General features: G+C 43.9%; 1 protein-coding gene across 1 annotated transcript in view; it reads right to left on the bottom strand.

Moving 5' to 3' along the window:
• FRMD3 (FERM domain containing 3) overlaps positions 1-20,709 on the bottom strand; it is a gene marked incomplete at both ends in the record, with an annotated part of 305,970 nt that overhangs the window by 58,380 nt on the left and 226,881 nt on the right. The window contains 4 exons of the mRNA XM_079705929.1: positions 13,712-13,800; positions 14,858-14,921; positions 17,932-18,020; positions 19,569-19,656. Of these exons, the coding sequence (XP_079562055.1) occupies positions 13,712-13,800; positions 14,858-14,921; positions 17,932-18,020; positions 19,569-19,656 (330 nt within the window). The remainder of the gene's footprint in view (positions 1-13,711; positions 13,801-14,857; positions 14,922-17,931; positions 18,021-19,568; positions 19,657-20,709) is intronic.

Raw genomic sequence — 20,709 nt, 5'->3', positions numbered from 1 at the left:
CCCTGGCTACAAAGGATAAATCTAGAGAGCAAGATGGGCAAGGGAAGAGGGGCGCAAGCCCAGGGAAGGGGATTCCTGTCAAGGCAGCGCCCAGAGAAGACAATGTGGGAGCCCTAAGGACAAGCAGAGCACACGAGATCCACACCCCGGAGGGGGTCTGGACACCTAGGACAGGCTGCTGGCCAAAGCCAGGTTACAGACCGTACCCAGTCAAGAGGAGAAAATGGCCCAGCAAGCCTGGCTAATGTGGGGCAGCATCCACTGTGCCTCATCCTCTGAGGATGTGCCTGCTCTGGGCCTGTCTGCTCCCCCCACCTCCGACCTTAGCCCTAGAGAGCCATGGGCCTGACACATTTTCTGTCACCGGATGCCTCTCCCCATCTTCTCAGCAGGGTTGTTGCTCCCATGTACTCAGAGATGGAGGGTGGAGAAACATTCTAAAGCAGCTTCTGCTTTTTTATTGTTTTGCTGTTATTGTTCTAGGTTCCTAAGGATCCTCGGGGCAAGGAAGCCTGCTAAAAAGATTACTAAGAGTCTTTTTGTTTGTTTGTTTGTTTGTTTTTGTTGTTGTCTTTTAATTTTTTTTCTTATTAGTCATCCATTTTATACACATCAGTGTATACATGTCAATCCCGATCTCCCAATTCATCACACCGAAAGAGTCTTAATTACAGTTTTTGGAATTCAGACTCAACTCTGTGTCCATTTTATGGAAGATGCCAGAAGCTCAAAGGGGTGTGGACAGCACAGCAATTCCGGTGACAGGGGGCTCTTCTGGGGAGCAGTGGGCGGCTCTATCTCTCACCGGTTCAGCCTCAGCTCCTGCCCTTCCAAGTCCCATGTGGAGGCCACTGTCTTCTCCTTACACCTTGGCGGGTGGCCTCAGTGCTCCACTGCATCCACACAAACCCAGAGTGCCTCAAGAAAAACAGGTCAGAAGGCACATTGTGCAGAGAAAGTGAATAGCTTTCTGCTCAGGATGAGAGGACTGAAAAAAGTGTTGGCTTCTTCCTGGCAGCTGAGTGCCCTTGATGATTCTTTGCATGATTTCATTTGCTCATAGACACTCTACCGAGAGCATTACCACCAAACCCACACCCTCCCAAATGTCCAGGGAGACGCCCGATAATGTTTGGGCTGAGATATTTAATGGAATTTTAACAGGGGAATTTATTCTGAGAGCTTGAACCCCACAAACCCCCCGCTGGGAATTGAGAAACAGAGAGTAGGATGGAAGGAAATGCACGGGGGCAAGAGAAAGGCGGCTGGGTCACAGGACATGCACCTAGCCGTCCTTCCAAACCTGGCTGTGCATCAGCTGCCCCTGGAGTAGGGGTTAAGAATACCAGCTCTCAAGGACTTCCGGGTAAGATGGCGGAAGAGTAAGACGCGGAGATCACCTTCCTCCTCACGGATACACCAGAAATACAGCTACACGTGGAACAACTCCTACAGAACACCTACTGAACGCTGGCAGAAGACCCCAGACCTCCCAAAAGGCAAGAAACTCCCCACATACCTGGGTAGGGCAAAGCGGAGAGATTCCCGCACAGAGGATCGGTGCCGAGCGGCACTCACCAGCCCGAGAGGCTTGTCTGCTCGCCCGCCGGGGCGGGCGGCGCTGGAAGCTGAGGCTCGGGCTTCGGTCAGAGCGCAGGGAGAGGACTGGGGCTGGCGGCGAGAACTCAGCCTGAAGGGGGCTAATGTGCCACAGCTAGCCGGGAGGGAGTCCGGGAAAACTCTGGAGCTGCCGAAGAGGCAAGAGACTTGTTCTTCCCTCTTGGTTTCCTGCTGCGCGAGGAGAGGGGATTAAGAGCGCTGCTTAAAGGGGCTCCACAGACGGGCGCGAGTCGCGACTGAAAGCGCGGAGCCCAGTGACGGGCGTGGGACGCTGGGGCTGCTGCTGCCGCCGCCAAGAAGCCCGTGTGCGAGCGCAGGTCACTGTCCACACCGCCCTTCCGGGAGCCTGAGCAGCCCGCCACTGCCGGGGTCCCGGGATCCAGGGGCGGCTTCCCTGGGAGAACGCACGGCGCGCCTCGGGCTGGTGCAACGTCACGCCGACCTCTGCCGCTGCAGGCTCGCCCCGCACTCCGTGCCCCTCCCTCCCGCCCGGCCTGAGTGAGCCAGAGTTCCCGAAGAGGCTGCTCCTTTAACCCTTTCCTGTCTGAGCGAAGAACAGACGCCCTCCGGCGACCTACACGCAGAGGCGGGGCCAAATCCAAAGCTGAGACCCGGGAGCTGTGAGAACAAAGAAGAGAAAGGGAAACCTCTCCCAGCAGCCTCAGAAGCAGCGGATTAAAGCTCCACAATCAACTTGATGTACCCTGCATCTGTGGAATACATGAATAGACAACAAATCATCCCAAATTGAGGAGCCAGGAGTCAGTACTGTGCCTCTGAGGTGGGAGAGCCAACTTCAGGACACTGGTCCACAAGAGACCTCCCAGCTCCACATAATATCAAACGGCGAAAATCTTCCAGAGATCTCCATCTCAACACCAGCACCCAGCTTCACTCAACGACCAGCAAGCTACAGTGCTGGACACCCTATGCCAAACAACTAGCAAGACAGGAACACAACGCCACCCATTAGCAGAGAGGTGGCCTAAAATCATAAAAAGTCTGCAGACACCCCAAAACACACCACCAGACGTGGACCTGCCCACCAGAAAGACAAGATCCAGCCTCATCCACCAGAACACAGGCACTAGTCCCCTCGACCAGGAAACCTACACAACCCACTAAACCAACCTTAGCCACTGGGGACAGACACCAAAAACAACAGGAACTACGAACCTGCAGCCGGCAAAAAGGAGACCCCAAACACAGTAACATAAGCAAAATGAGAAGACAGAAAAACACACAGCAGGAGAAGGAGCAAGATAAAAACCCACCAGACCTAACAAATGAAGAGGTAATAGGCAGTCTATCTGAAAAAGAATTCAGAATAATGATAGTAAAGATGATCCAAAATCTTGGAAATAGAATAGACAAAATGCAAGAAACAGTTAACAAGGACCTAGTAGAACTAAAGATGAATCAAGCATCGATTAAAAACACAATAAATGAAATGAAAAATACTCTAGATGGGATCAATAGCAGAATAACTGAGGCAGAAGAACGGATAAGTGAGGTGGAAGATAAAATAGTGGAAATAACTAATGCAGAGCAAAATAAAGAGAAAAGAATGAAAAGAACAGAGGACAATATCAGAGACCTCTGGGACAACATTAAACGCACCAACATTCGAATTATAGGGGTTCCAGAAGAAGAAGAGAAAAAGAAAGGGACTGAGAAAATATTTGAAGAGATTATAGTTGAAAACTTCCCTAATATGGGAAAGGAAATAGTTAATCAAGTCCAAGAAGCACAGAGAGTCCCATACAGAATAAATCCAAGGAGAAATACGCCAAGACACATATTAATCAAACTGTCAAAAATTAAACACAAAGAAATCATATTAAAAGCAGCAAGGCAAAAACAACAAATAACACACAAGGGAATCCCCATCAGGATAACAGCTGATCTCTCAGCAGAAACTCTACAAGCCAGAAGGGAGTGGCAGGACATAATTAAAGTGATGAAGGAGAGAAACCTGCAACCAAGATTACTCTACCCAGCAAGGATCTCATTCAGATTTGATGGAGAAATTAAAACGTTTACAGACAAGCAAAAGCTGAGAGAGTTCAGCACCACCAAACCAGCTTTACAACAAATGCTAAAGGAACTTCTCTAGGCAAGAAACACAACAGAAGGAAAAGACCTACAATAACGAACCCAAAACAATTAAGAAAATGGGAATAGGAACATACATATCGATAATTACCTTAAATGTAAATGGACTAAACGCTCCCACCAAAAGACACAGATTGGCTGAATGGATACAAAAACAAGACCCATATATATGCTGTCTACAAGAGACCCACTTCAGACCTAGAGACACATACAGACTGAAAGTAAGGGGATGGAAAAAGATATTCCATGCAAATGGAAACCAAAAGAAAGCTGGAGTAGCAATTCTCATATCAGACAAAATAGACTTTAAAATAAAGACTACTAGAAGAGACAAAGAAGGACACTACATAATGATCAAGGGATCGATCCAAGAAGAAGATATAACAATTGTAAATATTTATGCACCCAACATAGGAGCACCTCAATACATAAGGCAAACACTAACAGCCATAAAAGGAGAAATCGACAGTAACACAATCATAGTAGGGGACTTTAACACCCCACTTTCACCAATGGACAGATCATCCAAAATGAAAATAAATAAGGAAACACAAGCTTTAAATGATACATTAAACAAGATGGACTTAATTGATATTTATAGGACATTCCATCCAAAAACAACAGAATACACATTTTTCTCAAGTGCTCATGGAACATTCTCCAGGATAGATCATATCTTGGGTCACAAATCAAGCCTTGGTAAATTTAAGAAAATTGAAATTGTATCAAGTATCTTTTCCGACCACAATGCTATGAGACTAGATATCAATTACAGGAAAAGAGCTATAAAAAATACAAACACATGGAGGCTAAACAATACATTACTTAATAACGAAGTGATCACTGAAGAAATCAAAGAGGAAATAAAAAAATACCTAGAAACAAATGACAATGGAGACACGACGACCCAAAACCTATGGGATGCAGCAAAAGCAGTTCTAAGAGGGAAGTTTATAGCAATACAATCCCACCTTAAGAAACAGGAAATATCTCGACTAAACAACCTAACCTTGCACCTAAAGCAATTAGAGAAAGAAGAACAAAAACATCCCAAAGTTAGCAGAAGGAAAGAAATCATAAAAATCAGATCAGAAATAAATGAAAAAGAAATGAAGGAAACAATAGCAAAGATCAATAAAACTAAAAGCTGGTTCTTTGAGAAGATAAACAAAATTGATAAACCATTAGCCAGACTCATCAAGAAAAAAAGGGAGAAGACTCAAATCAATAGAATTAGAAATGAAAAAGGAGAAGTAACAACTGACACTGCAGAAATACAAAAGATCGTGAGAGATTACTATAAGCAACTCTATGCCAATAAAATGGACAACCTGGAAGAAATGGACAAATTCTTAGAAATGCACAACCTGCCAAGACTGAATCAGGAAGAAATAGAACATATGAACAGACCAATCACAAGCACTGAAATTGAAACTGTGATAAAAAATCTTCCAACAAACAAAAGCCCAGGACCAGATGGCTTCACAGGCGAATTCTATCAAGCATTTAGAGAAGAGCTAACGCCTATCCTTCTCAAACTCTTCCAAAATATAGCAGAGGGAGGAACACTCCCAAACTCATTCTACGAGGCCACCATCACCTTGATACCAAAACCAGACAAGGATGTCACAAAGAAAGAAAACTACAGGCCAATATCACTGATGAACATAGATGCAAAAATCCTCAACAAAATACTAGCAAACAGAATCCAACAGCACATTAAAAGGATCATACACCATGATCAAGTGGGGTTTATCCCAGGAATGCAAGGATTCTTCAATATACGCAAATCAATCAACGTGATACACCATATTAACAAATTGAAGGAGAAAAACCATATGATCATCTCAATAGATGCAGAGAAAGCTTTCGACAAAATTCAACACCCATTCATGATAAAAACCCTGCAGAAAGTAGGCATAGAAGGAACTTTCCTCAACATAATAAAGGCCATATATGACAAACCCACAGCCAGCATCGTCCTCAATGGTGAAAAACTGAAACCATTTCCACTAAGATCAGGAACAAGACAAGGTTGCCCACTCTCACCACTCTTATTCAACATAGTTTTGGAAGTTTTAGCCACAGCAATCAGAGAAGAAAAGGAAATAAAAGGAATCCAAATTGGAAAAGAAGAAGTAAAGCTGTCACTGTTTGCAGATGACATGATACTATACATAGAGAATCCTAAAGATGCTACCAGAAAACTACTAGAGCTAATCAATGAATTTGGTAAAGTTGCAGGATACAAAATTAATGCACAGAAATCTCTGGCATTCCTATATACTAATGATGAAAAATCTGAAAGTGAAATCAAGGAAACACTCCCATTTACCATTGCAACAAAAAGAATAAAATATCTAGGAATAAACCTACCTAAGGAGACAAAAGACCTGTATGCAGAAAATTATAAGACACTTATGAAAGAAATTAAAGATGATACAAATAGATGGAGAGATGTACCATGTTCTTGGATTGGAAGAATCAACATTGTGAAAATGACTCTACTACCCAAAGCAATCTACAGATTCAATGCAATCCCTATCAAAATACCACTGGCATTTTTCACAGAACTAGAACAAAAAATTTCACAATTTGTATGGAAACACAAAAGACCCCGAATAGCCAAAGCAATCTTGAGAACGAAAAATGGAGCTGGAGGAATCAGGCTCCCTGACTTCAGACTATACTACAAAGCTGCAGTAATCAAGACAGTATGGTACTGGCACAGAAACAGAAAGATAGATCAATGGAACAGGATAGAAAGCCCAGAGATAAACCCACGGACATATGGTCACCTTATCTTTGATAAAGGAGGCAGGAATGTACAGTGGAGAAAGGACAGTCTCTTCAATAAGTGGTGTTGGGAAAACTGGACAGGGACATGTAAAAGTATGAGATTCGATCACTCCCTAACACCATACACAAAAATAAGCTCAAAATGGATTAAAGACCTAAATGTAAGGCCAGACACTATCAAACTCTTAGAGGACAACATAGGCAGAACACTCTATGACATAAATCACAGCAAGATCCTTTTTGACCCACCTCCTAGAGAAATGGAAATAAAGACAAAAATAAACACATGGGACCTAATGAAACTTAAAAGCTTTTGCACAGCAAAGGAAACCATAAACAAGACCAAAAGACAACCCTCAGAATGGGAGAAAATATTTGCAAATGAAGCAACTGACAAAGGATTAATCTCCAAAATTTATAAGCAGCTCATGCAGCTCAATAACAAAAAAACAAACAACCCAATCCAAAAATGGGCAGAAGACCTAAATAGACATTTCTCCACAGAAGATATACAGACTGCCAACAAACACATGAAAGGATGCTCAACATCTTTACTAATTAGAGAAATGCAAATCAAAACTACAATGAGATATCATCTCACACCAGTCAGAATGGCCATCATCAAAAAATCTAGAAACAATAAATGCTGGAGAGGGTGTGGAAAAAAGGGAACACTCTTGCACTGCTGGTGGGAATGTGAATTGGTACAGCCACTATGGAGAACGGTATGGAGGTTCCTTAAAAAACTACAAATAGAACTACCATATGACCCTGCAATCCCACTACTGGGCATATACCCTGAGAAAACCATAATTCAAAAAGAGACATGTACCAAAATGTTCATAGCAGCCCTATTTACAATAGCCCGGAGATGGAAACAACCTAAGTGTCCATCATCGGATGAATGGGTAAAGAAGATGTGGCACATACATACAATGGAATATTACTCAGCCATAAAAAGAAATGAAATTGAACTATTTGTAATGAGGTGGATGGACCTAGAGTCTGTCATACAGAGTGAAGTAAGTCAGAAAGAGAAAGACAAATACTGTATGCTGACACATATATATGGAATTTAAGAAAAAAAAAAGGTCATGAAGAACATAGGGGTAAGACAGGAATAAAGACACAGACCTACTAGAGAATGGACTTGAGGATATGGGGAGGGGGAAGGGTAAGCTGTGACAAAGTGAAAGAGCGGCATGGACATATATACACTACCAAACGTAAGGTAGATAGCTAGTGGGAAGCAGCCGCATAGCACAGGGAGATCAGCTCGGTGCTTTGTGACCGCCTGGAGGGGTGGGATAGGGAGGGTGGGAGGGAGACGCAAAAGGGAGGGGATATGGGAACATATGTATACATATAACTGATTAAATTTGTAAAAAAAAAAAAAAAAAAAAAAAAAAAAAAAAAAAAAAGAATACCAGCTCTCAGGTTGCATCACTACAGATTCTCATAAAGCAGGTCTGGAGAGGGGTCTGGGAGTTTGTATTTTTATCAAAACACTCCAAGGTCATTCCAAGGCAGCCTACTTGTACTGGAGAAACTCTGAGTCTCCACATTCTCCTTGAATGACTCCCAGGTGGCATTTTACCTGAAGAAACAAGGGGCCAGGTTCTTTCCTGCTTTTGATCCTGTGACCTTGGTCAAGTCATGTTGATCTCTGAGCCTTAGTTTCTCTATAAATTTTTTAAAGGGTAAGGGTATTATAATACCTAATTCATAGTGTTCTGAGGAGGGTTAAATGAGATTAAATGATTTGAAAACACCTAGAGTACTACCTGCTCATTACATAATACGTTCCCTCCCTCTCTCCCTTTCCCCCACCCCCATTATCACTCTCCAGACCTCTGTATTGCCTTCTCACTATTGAGCTACCAAAGCCAATCCTTTAAGCCATGACCAATCCCGGGAACCGTGTCAAACACTCTGAAGGCCAATAAAAGAGCCTTTATGCTCTAGCTCTAGCTGACCTGTTCCAGCTCTCTGTTCCCAGTCTCTCCCATCAACGAGCCCAGAGCAAAAGTCTTCCTCCCAACGAAGGCAATCAAGGCACTACCTAGTGAAAATAGCAATTCTCTCTCCTCCGACCTTCTTCCAGGCCTGCCCTCTCCCTCCTTCCACCTCCAACTCCCCATCAAACTTCCAGCACAGAAGCACTGACTATTCTCAAACATCTGACCTCACAGAGAAATCCAGTCCCCAGTTGACCAGCACATGACTTGGCAACACCTGTGTACTCACATGGTGGCTTCACCACTGCTTTCCTTTCTGCTGTCACAGCTCTCCACCACCCCCACCCCAGAATTGCCAGGGCAGAGCCACTGTACCCAGAGACCACTGTAGCCTTCCATGGCACTAGGGAGTTGTGCCCACTCCTGACGTTGAAGGTGTGTTTTAAATGGGGTGATATATGTAAGGTGTGAACACATGCGGACAGTGTCTGGAGCAGGCAAAGTGTTCTCTGAGTGTCAGTATCATCCGATGCACACACAGCACAGCTCTGCAGGAACACGCCTCCACTCACTCCTGCCTCTAGCTTCTCTCCTCTGGTACCTGCTACTACAGGGGCTGGGGATGGAGGTCAGCACACTGGGTGGTGCTCTAAAGGCCGCCTCTAGAACTAACAATACAACTTCCCTTTTTCCCATGGTTTACAGCTTCTGGAGTAATCAGAGCAGTAACAACATATGTTATTATTGACCCCTACTAGGGGCCATTCACCGTCCAAAGCATCTTAAATACACTAATTCATTTCATCCTCACAGCTCTCTCCTAGGAGGAAGCAATCCACATTTTTACATGAGGAACTTGAGGTAGAGAACGGTGAAGTCACTTAACAATGGTCACACCATAGAAGCTGGAGGAACCAGGCTGCAAACCCAGGCTTGTCTGTATTTTTAAAATAATGCTTTAGCCATGCAGTTTCTTAGACTTCAGAAAGCATCAGGATCACCTGGCAGGCTTTTGAAAGCACAAGGTTCTGATTCAGTAAGTCTGGGCTGGAGCCCAAGAATCTGCCTTTCTAACAAGTTCCCAGGGGATGCTGAAGCTGGTCCAGGGACCCTAACTTTGAGAATCACTGGATTAGAGCATTGAACCCTAGGCTGCAGGCTCACACTTCCTGGGAAAGGTGTATTATTACCAACATCTAGTCCCCTCATCCCAGATTCTGAATTTTTAAAATAACAGCTTTATTAAAATATAATTCACATAACATAAAGTTCACCCTTTTAGATTTTATGTTTCAGTGGTTTTCAGTATAATGCACGAAGTTAAAAATTCATCAAAAAAACATTTTCATCACCCCAAAAGGAAGCCCCCTGTACCCATTGGCAGTCCCCTCCTTCTTCCACTCCTTCCTTCTTCCATTCCTTATCTCCTCTACTACTTAGCATCATGTTTTCAAGTTTCATCCATGTTGTAGCAGGAATCAGTAGGTATTTCCTTCCTTTTATGGCTGAATAATATTCCATTGTATGGATATACCACTTTCCTTTATCCTTTTATCAGTTGATGGGCATTTGGTTTAGCTATTATGAAGAATGCTGCTATGAACACTCGTGTACACATTTTTGTGAGGACCCAGATTCCAATTTAATTGGGTCAGGGGTAGGGTCCACGTTGGTATTGTTTAAAAGCTCTCCCAGCTGATTCTAACATGCAGTCAGGCTGAGAACCTCTGGTTTAGAACCTTATTACTCAAGTGTGGTCCATGGGCCTGTGGCTCAGCATCACTGGGGAGCTTATTAGAAATATGGACTCTTGGGCCCCACCCAGACCTACTGAACCAGAATCCACATTGTAACAGCATCTCTGGGTAATTCACGTGCTCATTAAAGTGTGAGAGGTGTCAGTTTAGGGAGATACTCTGGGTCCTTGACAACCAAGTATAATACTGTTCCTTTGACAAAATGTACACTAACTCCAGATAAGGAATTTATTAGGGACTGCCTTTATGTCGTGCACACAATTCCATACAAAGCTGGGAACAGAGAGTTTCATTTGAGCCTCCACTGTGCCATCAGTGCCTAGCACTGACATGGCATAAAGCTAGTGTGAGATAAAGATTCATCAAATAGAAGCACCAGGGAGCCACTGAACCCTTCAGGGAATCCAGTGTGCTTTCAGGGAATCAGTGCCCAGAAATGGCATGTTCCAGTGCTCATTTTAGGTGGTAGCACCTAAAAACACACGGCATAGAGGAAGCTCTGAGATGGTGACTATCTAAGTCTGTGTTGGGGATCCTCTGGGGGTTGGAGCAGGAGGGAGAATCAGAGTTTCTGCTTCTGGGCTCTGTTCCCAGGCAGCAAATCTCAGTGTCAGGGCTTTCAAACTGATCAGTGGCCCCGGGCCAGCTGACAACTAGCACCATAGTCATATGTTAAGAGCACACTAGAGAATTCTTGGCCACTGGGCCTCCCTGTTCTCATGGCAGGTGAAGTGAAAAGGAGGGAGCAAATCACCCCCAACCCAGAAAACAAGATCAGGGCCCTTGCTCTGCCAGCCAAAACCATGAAGGCACAGTGCCGGTCAGCTGGAAGCAGGGCCAAAACCACTGCCTGGGAAAGGGATGGAGCAGGAGAGGAAGCAGGAGCCCACTCCCGAGCTTCACAGGATCAGAGCCCTTCAGACGTGACTGGGCTCAGCAACTAACTGGCACTCAGAAGACTTTCACCGTTAGTGGAGGGGGTAGTTGTCATAGTCATAGCAGCAGCTACCACTTATCGATGGTCAATGTGCCTGGCAGAACTAAACACTGCAGGGCAGGGATTGCCAATCACATTGTACAGATGAAAAATAAAGATGAGGCTCAAAGTGTTCAGTGTTTTGTTCCAGGCCACACGGCTAGTAAGCGACAGAGTCAAGATTCAAACCCAAGCCTGCTGGCTTCTAAAGCCCACAGTCCTTAACACTAGGCCCCAGTGATGCAAGCAAACCATGCCTGAGTCCCAGTTCCCTCCATTCTACATAGGAGAAGGCTGAGGCTGGCCACTGGTCCAAGGTCACACAGCTGGGTCAGGACAAGCTGTATCTTTCCTCTTTCCTAAGGAACAGGGATGGTTATGGGACAGTGGAGGAACACAAGATTTGGGCAAAACTCAGATCAGTACAAATATTAGTGATTAGAAGTCCTAATGGGAGAAAGGGGGTAGCCTGTCCCAACCAAAGCAGAGGTGCTGATGCAAGGACTCAGCCAACTCTATAGGGCGCCACCTGTGCTCACAGCTACACTCCCTGGGTTCTGAAGCACCTACAGATGATTGGAAGTGGTTTCTTTGATATGCCTAGTTGGCCCATTCAATGACAGAATTATCAGATCACTTTGTTAGCTGCCAGATAATGACTGTATCCCAAAACGTCCAAAACGGATTCCTTCGATTGTGGGCTTTTTTCCCCTTCTTCCCCCTCTTTTCAGTTCTGTTTTTACCTTATTTGACTCCATATACCAACTGACTTGCTCACACGTGATAAAACAATATGTGTGCAAAAAAAAAAAACTACTCAATGTCCTAAGTAATTAGATAGTGGTGACGGACGCATAACTTTGTGAATTATACTAAAAACCACTGAATGTATACTTTAAAGGGTTAATTTTATGGTATATGAGTATTATCTAAATTTTTTAAATGATTAAAAACAAAAACAAAAAAATGTGCAGGCTCCAAGTAAAGACTAAGAGCACCAGACTGTCTGCTTTTCCTTTTCTCCACTCTCATGTGGATGGAGAGGTCTAGACATGCTGATTTTTCAGAGGCCATCAGGTGTTCTTTGTTTACCAGTTCTCAAACGCTGCAGGGGACTCACAGATGCCTTGAGGTCTCATTGATACATATCATCCTTCCAAGAAGCACAGCATTTTGTGAATCATCTCATGCTCCTGACAGGATTTGCCCAGGATGTAGGGGTTTCCTGGGACACCAGACTCTCATTCTAAACCTGGGAAAGTTCCGGGCAAACTCACACAACTGGTCACCCAACCTCCTGGGGAGCAGTGAGCAATGAGTGAAGGGTCTCCAGTCCCCAGTCCCATCTCTGGTCCCCACCAACAACACAGCTTCTCTATTTTTATCTTTTTTACATATTAGGCTTTGCCTACACTTTCTGTTTAAGGGAAAGAGTTCTGTGGCTGAAAAGGGGTTTGAAAAACACTGTTCCAGCCTTCATTCTCTTGATGGTCCTTGTCAGCCAAAGCCTAGGACGTTCAGAGATTCAGCATTTTCAAGTAAGTCTAATAAGAAAGACAGTATTTCAGTGGGGAGGGAGTCGGGAAATAGAGCAAAAGCTGCCTGGATGAGCTCCAGGGGTGAGCAGTGCTGATACCCCAGGCGGGGCTGGCTAGGTTCCTGACTGCATCCATCACCACTGTTCTTCCAGTCAGCAAGTGTCTCAAAGAGGAGAAGCTAGAACTCATGGAAAAATCCTAAATTTTAACCTCTTTTGAAAGCTGAGAGCTTTATGGTTGGTTTCTGAAGTCCTGTCCAGCACTGACTCTCATCTCTATATACTGAAGCCTTCTTACTATGAACATGTGTGACTCCCTGCCCAAGGTTTCTTTTCTAGTGTTGAGAGCACATTCAAGTCATGCTCAGAGAGTATTAACTCTGCCCTCGTAAGTGTCTCTAAGCCAAAATGAATGGGGAATTAATAGATAAACAGCCCAACCTCCTTGCGGGTCAGTGGGAGAACTTTGAGGCCTGTTCTACAGTCTGCCAAGTTCCCCAGCAGAGCTGAGCCCAGCTGCTCTCAGTAGTGACTGCTCAATAACGTGTCCTAAATTGCTTATTTCTCCCTCCTCCACTCCCCTATTGGTATGTTCAGTAACCACATCCCAAAGAAACTACTTGCACAAAACTCTTCTCAAGGTCTGCTTCTGAGGAGACACGAACCGAAAAAAGATTGCATGACAGGCTGGATGGAAATAGCAATATCAAAAGAAAAAAAAAAGCCCACAGCAATTCTATGGGAAACACCCAACGTAAAATAAAGTTCAGGACTTGATCAGGCCAGCAGTGCTTGGGAGTCACCCTGAACAATGCACCAAATTTATAATTCACTTAAATATACTGAAAAGGACTATATTAAAAGAAATGAATATGCAGCTGTTTGCAAAACATAAAGGGTTCCAGGGGTGCTTTTAAAACCTATGATTAAATGAATAAAAGCTACTTACTTATAAAAGGCCTGGTTCTCCACCCCACACTTCCAAAGATGTTTGCAGGCAGCTGGTGTTGAAGTATGGAACGCCAACATGGCTTTTTTCTAATAAACAAAATAACAAAACAAGAAAGGGCATGTTAAACACAGTGTATGTTTTTCCTTCAAGAATTTACCTATTTGCATCCTGCCGCTTACCAAGCGGATCTGAAGTAACTGATGCATTACTGTGTTCTTAGAAGTGTTCCTGAAATGGTATTCCCCCCTCCCTCACCCTTTGCAGATATTACTAACCCATCCAGGCCCTGTTTCTGATAAAGAACGGCTTCACAATCCTTCTCAACACTCCAAGCATTGCCTAACTCTCAATCAGAGTTGGATGAGTTTAAAAACTTATTTTCCATTCTTGAATATCTAGTGCTTAAACCAAAAACTAGGGTCAAGAAAATCCAGAAACTTCCACACCTAGCTCTGAGGCTCAACGTTTCGGTAATGGCCTCCTCCCAAAGGATGAAGCCAACCAACATTTTAAGATTCCCTGGACTTACAGACTCTGTTTATAAAACTCTAACCAGCACTGGCTGATAGCTATCTTTAAGTATTATTCATTTGTTTCATCATTCTGGCAAATTACAGAGGTAGGGGGAAGTTCAATTTTCTACTTCTCAAGTTTATCATAGTCTAATTTTTACACAGGGGTATATGGACAGCATTGCTCACTGAATTTATTCTTTTTTTTTTTTTTTTTTTTTTGCAGTACGCAGGCCTCTCACTGCTGTGGCCTCTCCCGTCGTGGAGCACAGGCTCTGGACACACAGGCTCAGCGGCCATGGCTCATGGGCCCAGCCACTCCACAGCATGTCGGATCTTCCCGGACCGGGGCACGAACCCGTGTCCCCTGCATCGGCAGGTGGACTCTCAACCACTGCGCCACCAGGGAAGCCCACTGAATTTATTCTTAAATGTGCAAAGCCTGTGTTTATTTAACTCTAAACTTCCAGTATCATCACAAACTTTAACATCGTGGTCTTCTGGGGGCTACATGACTAAAGGCATATTTTACACTTGACTCTTTCTCCTGCACATACACACCTGCACACACACACCTGCGCACACACACCTTCACACACAACAACAGACAGCGAGAAAAACAGTTTCTGACCTCCTTCTGGGTGCCAATCACATAAAATGTCTTCCCTTCAAACTTCAATTTGCAGACATCCGGCCTAAGAAAAGAAAATCTCTTTGGGTGAGAAGAAAAAAAGTAGCAGCTAACCAAGGTACCTGGCTTTCCCACTGGAATCCGCCTGACTCACAAATGCCAAGCAGACTGCAATGAAATGAGATATTATCTTATCATGGCTGAAGGTCTAATGAGCAGCAAAGAGCCCCCAAGTGAATGATACAGCAATTTTCTTCCCAAGAGAGGCTCCGTAGGCAGCTCAGAATGATTTATTCCATTGTTTTTACCGTTAAGCTGCAGCTTTCCTCCAAGGAGCTCTAGGGGTTCCATGAACATTAATGACCAGAACAATGTTAATTGGTCAGCCTATTTTGCGAGATAGGAAGAATGTAGTTATTTCATATTCGGTTAATGAAACAATATGGATTCACAGTATCTGTAACCTTTCACATCCATCTCCAAGGAACACACACCACAATGCAAAATTTTCATTTCTGCTCTCCCTGTTGATAAATGAATAATTGTATTAGATACTGAGATGCTCAAAACTGTTAAGGACAACTTGATCAACTGTAGTCAAAAGACTTGAGGCTTCATCTTAAGGAGCTGCTCAGTTAAAATCAGACTGAAATGTAGACCTAAGGTCACCTCCTTGGTGAGGAGACACGTGTAAAGAGAGGAGAGAATTCTATTTTTATTCCTTTGATCTAATTCCTAGGACAGTGATGTGTGCCCTTGTGCTTTTCCTGGGGGAAAAGGAATTGTGTGGTCATATTAAGCTGTGGAGAGGATTTGCAAGAGTGACAAAGCTCAATGGATGTCAAAAACAAAACTAGGTTTAACGTGGGAAGAAAATTTATTTTAGTAACATGTACATGGCTGTTACAAATATGTGCCTAAGCCGTGGCTGGAAGTGATGGGGATGACATCAGCACCCCACCAGGAACACCAAGATGTAGAATCCAGAAACAAATGGTCTGGTGATTGTCCATCTCAACTCTTCAGTGTACCCAAGAAGAAACTAAAGAGCCAAATGGGAGAGACTTGCAATTAATCTGCACATGACAGATGTCAGGTTCTAACCCAGGTACTCCAAAGTTGAGTAGTACTTGAGAATCAAACACCCTTCAGCATCCTCGAGCCTTTTGTAGTCCTAGGAGAGGATGGGAAAGTCCCTGCCCGCATTGCCCATGCTCCCCAAAGTCAGCAGAAATCGCTAGGGAACTTATTCTGGAATGGACTGAAGTGTGGTTAACATTGGAGCTTCTTTTCAGGTACTGAAAATACAGGGAAGAAAACTGGTAACTCCACCATGTTATACATTCATAAAACATCCTTGTTCACAAATCAAATCACTCACACACACACACTATTTTACCTGCCTTTCTCCCATCTCCTTTCTTTCCTATAAAGCAGTCGGATATAACTGATGTCCATTTTATGGATGAGTACATTGAGACACAGAGAGTTATGTGATTTATTAGAGGCACATGAGAGTTTGAGAATGATAATTGTGGAGGAAGAGAATAAGTGGGCACAGATGGGAACTGAAAGTATGACATGAATAAAGGCAGTGATAGAGTGGGAAGAGAAGATACTTAGATAAATTAGCATTCTTGGAAAGAGAGGGCTGATAATAAAAAAGAGCATGAGCTGACTGATGCTAATCTAGCAGAGAAGGGTTGAAGGGAAGGCAGGAAGGGAAGGGAAGGAGAGTGCCAAGAAGTGGTGGTGGGGGGACTTGATAAAGAGTGCTGAAAGAAATCCTGAAGCTAACAGAACCATGAAACAGAGGTTCAGGTAAGTGCAAAAGAGCATTTCAAACCCAGGACTGAGGATGGATGCCCACTGGCCCATCAAGAACTTCAGACCCAAGGGCTCAGGCCAAAAGAGTGAGCCCACCACTCAGTGAGACACTGGGTGACAAATCTGTCAGGGACCATCAGGGAGGGGACCAAATTAAGCTGAAGCTATGAACAAGACTAAGCCCTTACAATATTCTAACGCATATAAAATGTTCAGCCTTCTTCACTCTTTACTAAAGCTACTTTGTTCCTTGATTGGACATAGTGGGCACTGCCGGTCCATCCTCCCATGTCCTTCCGGACACAACCCGGACTTTATTCTTCCTCTAGATCAACTGTTCATGCAGATGATGCTCTTCCCAGCCCCAAAAGGATGGACCTTGATTTGACCAACCTCATTGTGGAATTCTTCTTCTTGGAAGGATTAGTTTAAGGAGGCGCATATGACCCTATCTTGCCCAATTAGATACACAGGAAGTTTCCTAAAGAGCTTCTGAAAAAGTTATCCTTGTTTTAATATGAGACACATGGAAGGGGCTGCTCTCCTTCAGGGAGTGTTGCTGTGTGAAGATGTAAGGGCCAGAGTTGCACGCATGGCCATTTTATGAGCACAAGCCTGGGGATAAAACCCACCACCCTGGGATGCCAGAGAAGAGAATGGAGGGGTCCAAGTCCTTCACGGTGTTGTCAGGCAGTTAAGTTAAAGGACCATGGGGCTGCCCGACCCCTGGAACTTTTGCTGTTTGAGATAATCAGTCCTCTCATTTGTAAGCCACTGTGAGCAGACATTCCTGTTCCTTTGAGTGAAAAGCATCGTCACTGATACACTGGATTACAAAGGGGGAGTCTAAGTGAGGATTCAACAGAAGGGAATGGAAAGGAGTGTGTGGAAGAGAGGGGGTCCTGAGTTATTCAAGGGAACTTGCACATTTATCCTGCCCTGACCCAGCCCGTGGTCACCCCTCTGGCCAGTGTTTCCTCACCAGCAATCCTGACACCTTTTCTTCAAAGGCAGAGCCCCCCGAGCCCAGGACACACCCCAGGTCTCCCAAGGTCTAAGACAACTGAGATTGGGTTCCATTTTGAGATGAATAATCTCTTTATAAGAAGTTCCAGGGCAGAGAAATGGATCCTAGGCATTCTACCTGACATTTCCAAGCAAAAAGTCAAAGGCTGGGAAAGAAAAACGAGATTAATAAAAAAAAACAAGATTAAACAAATTTTTCCAAAGAAGTGCTCACTACTCACCATTTTATCAAATGGATTCTCTTATTTCCCTGAAATACCACAAAGCCTGCAGCAGTGAATCCTAAAAATGTTGTTGTGCCTGTTGAATCCTGAAAAAAAATAAAGAAAGAAATAAAAACGTATTTGGATTAAGGAATATAAAATAAAGGATAAATGATATGCTTATTCATCCTCACCCTGGGTTAATTTCAGGTTAATTACAATGACTGTAGAAATCAACTAAGCTTCTGAGATGGGACTTCCAACCGCAGTACGCCTAAAATTTGGACGAGGGCCAGGAATGTATAGCTTTCCCGTCTGAGGAATGGACCTTCTGCCTCACCAGGAACCTCCTGGGAAAATACAGATTAGTCCCAAACCACTAGTCTACTTCCAAGTGTGTTCTGGTGCTGCCTGAGTTCTCAGATCTGCCCTACAACGTGGGCAAACTGTTCTTGGTTTTCATTAGCCCCGAAACCAAATCCCTGAGCGTCTAATCTAACTGGACTCAATCCCAACACAGGATTTCTGGCAATGTAAATATAAAGACATGTCTGGAAATGCCTACTTTGATGCCAGCCTCCACCAGGAAAACTAAGCACTGATAAGGAAAGGCAAAGGAACAACAACAACAACAAACACCAAGTCGGTCTCCAAGTAATAAATAAAACAGACAGAGAGGCTCAAATTTGTGGATAAAATCTAATTCACTAAATGGAATAATCTGATTTATACTATTAGCAGGAAGAGACATCTGGAAAATATTCTAAAATAACTGTGCGGGCAGAGCCAGAAGATGCACATGCCACTGTAAACAGGCCCCACTGGTTCTCTGCCTGGGCTGCACCCTCACAGATCCTGATGGCACTGGGCAACAGGAGTTTATGAAGCTTCCCAGGTCCTTCAAATAAGCAGTCTGAGCTACATCTCTAGCACGAGGACTTCACCAAATACTATTAGCTGGTCCCATCTGGGTAAAAAAATGTTCTAGTATGACTCAAAAACATACCTTTAAGAGCCTGGCTGATATAAACGCTTAGTTTAGAATTCAGGTTAGAGTCTGACTGACGTATGGTTTAGGATATGGAAAGAACACTGTTTTCATAAAACATTTCTGGAAAACATGTGCTTGAGCCTCACCTTGGGAGCTTGTTTAAAAGGCAGATTCCCCAGATGCACCCCCAGTGATTCTGATTCAGGGGCCCTGGGGTGGGGCCTAGGTAATTCTGACACAGGTGGTCTGGGTTTCCCACTTGAGAGAAATGCTGTCAAGTATTAATTCGAGAAAAAGGAAAAAAGAAAAACAAATACGTACTCCTAATGTGAATTTTAATTTTTTCCTTCCACTTACCCATTTTTAAAGACTGCATTCTTGCTGGCAATGGCCTTTGAAAATAAACCTGTTAGGATCCTATAACTTCTCAGGAGTAAAACCATCCACTTGATGGCTGAATGAATTAGCAAGCAATTAGAAGAGGCCAATAGAGAAAATCTACTACCCAAGCATGTGACTGCAGCCCACTGTTGTCCCTTATGATTAGGCGTGATGGGTCAGGCTGTGGAAATATCCTAGAAGGGATCCTCCAGACCTGCATACCAATTAACTCTTTTCTGGGCAAAACGATCATTATATGTCGACCTGCAGTGAGGGGCATTACCTTGCATGGGTGGGGATCCACCCCATAGGTTTCCAAAGTGTGAGCTTTCAGGAGTAAGTTAAATTCAGCAACTGGTGGGCTCTGGCCTCTAAAATCACACAAGAAAAGTTTAGGGAGTTAATATGAAAAATAATAGAAACATGGAGTTCTTTCATTCAATAAAATGTGCTATTCTTTTTTTTTTTTTTTTTTTCCTTCGGTACGCGGGCCTCTCACTGTTGTGGCCTCTCCTGTTGCAGAGCACAGGCTCCGGACGCGCAGGCTCAGCGGCCATGGCTCACGGGCCCAGCCGCTCCGCGGCATGTGGGATCTTCCCGGACCGGGGCACGAACCCGTGTCCCCTGCATCGGCAGGCGGACTCTCAACCACTGCACCGCCAGGGAAACCCTAAAATGTGCTATTCTTAACTAAATAAAGAGAGAAATCCCATAAATAGTAAGACTGGTCATTATTCCTCTCCACGAGGAGCCCTTTGCTAAGAAATCTGAGGCCATGTTCCAGGGCTAACTGTTCCATTATAAACCCACAAGTACTGTGAGGACTCCAGTGACCTGGACAGTTAATCAAGGTTATCAAGTTACCAATAAGCAGGCCCTCGCAAATTCAATCTTAATATGAACTAAAACTCAGCATCTGTTCTTTCCTACTTACTTTAAAAGATTATCTAGGATAAATGGCATTTCTTTTTGCTCAGGGTAGGAAGTGGGCAAGCCTGTTACCCCATCAGCAGCCTACACAGAGCCATCTGGGTAAGAAGAGCTGTCAACCATTCCATTGGAAAGCCCTGGATTTTGAAAGGAAATCTCAGCCACTTCTAGTCCTAGCTGTGTCCTCCAGGGTGGTAAACAAGGTCTTGGCCCCAGGCAGAAAAAGGGGGCTGCATATACAGATGGCTATGAAGCCCTTTCAGGGCTAACTTCCAAACCAGGATTGTGCAGCATTTCAAAGACTCTGCTTTGACCAACAATATCTCACATGTATCTTAGAGAATCCAAACCATTCTCCAAGGATAATATGTAACCTGAACAACCAAGAAGAGTTTGCTAACAACAGGAATGCAGTTTTATGTTCACAATGTAAAACTATATTGCAATATTAACTCTATTTCCACCCAAGCCTCTCCTCAAAGATGGATTCCCTC

The sequence above is a fragment of the Hyperoodon ampullatus genome (assembly GCF_949752795.1).
Source record: "Hyperoodon ampullatus genome assembly, chromosome: 6".
In the NCBI taxonomy this organism is placed as follows: domain Eukaryota; kingdom Metazoa; phylum Chordata; class Mammalia; order Artiodactyla; family Ziphiidae; genus Hyperoodon; species Hyperoodon ampullatus.
This window is presented reverse-complemented; position numbering and strand designations above follow the sequence as displayed.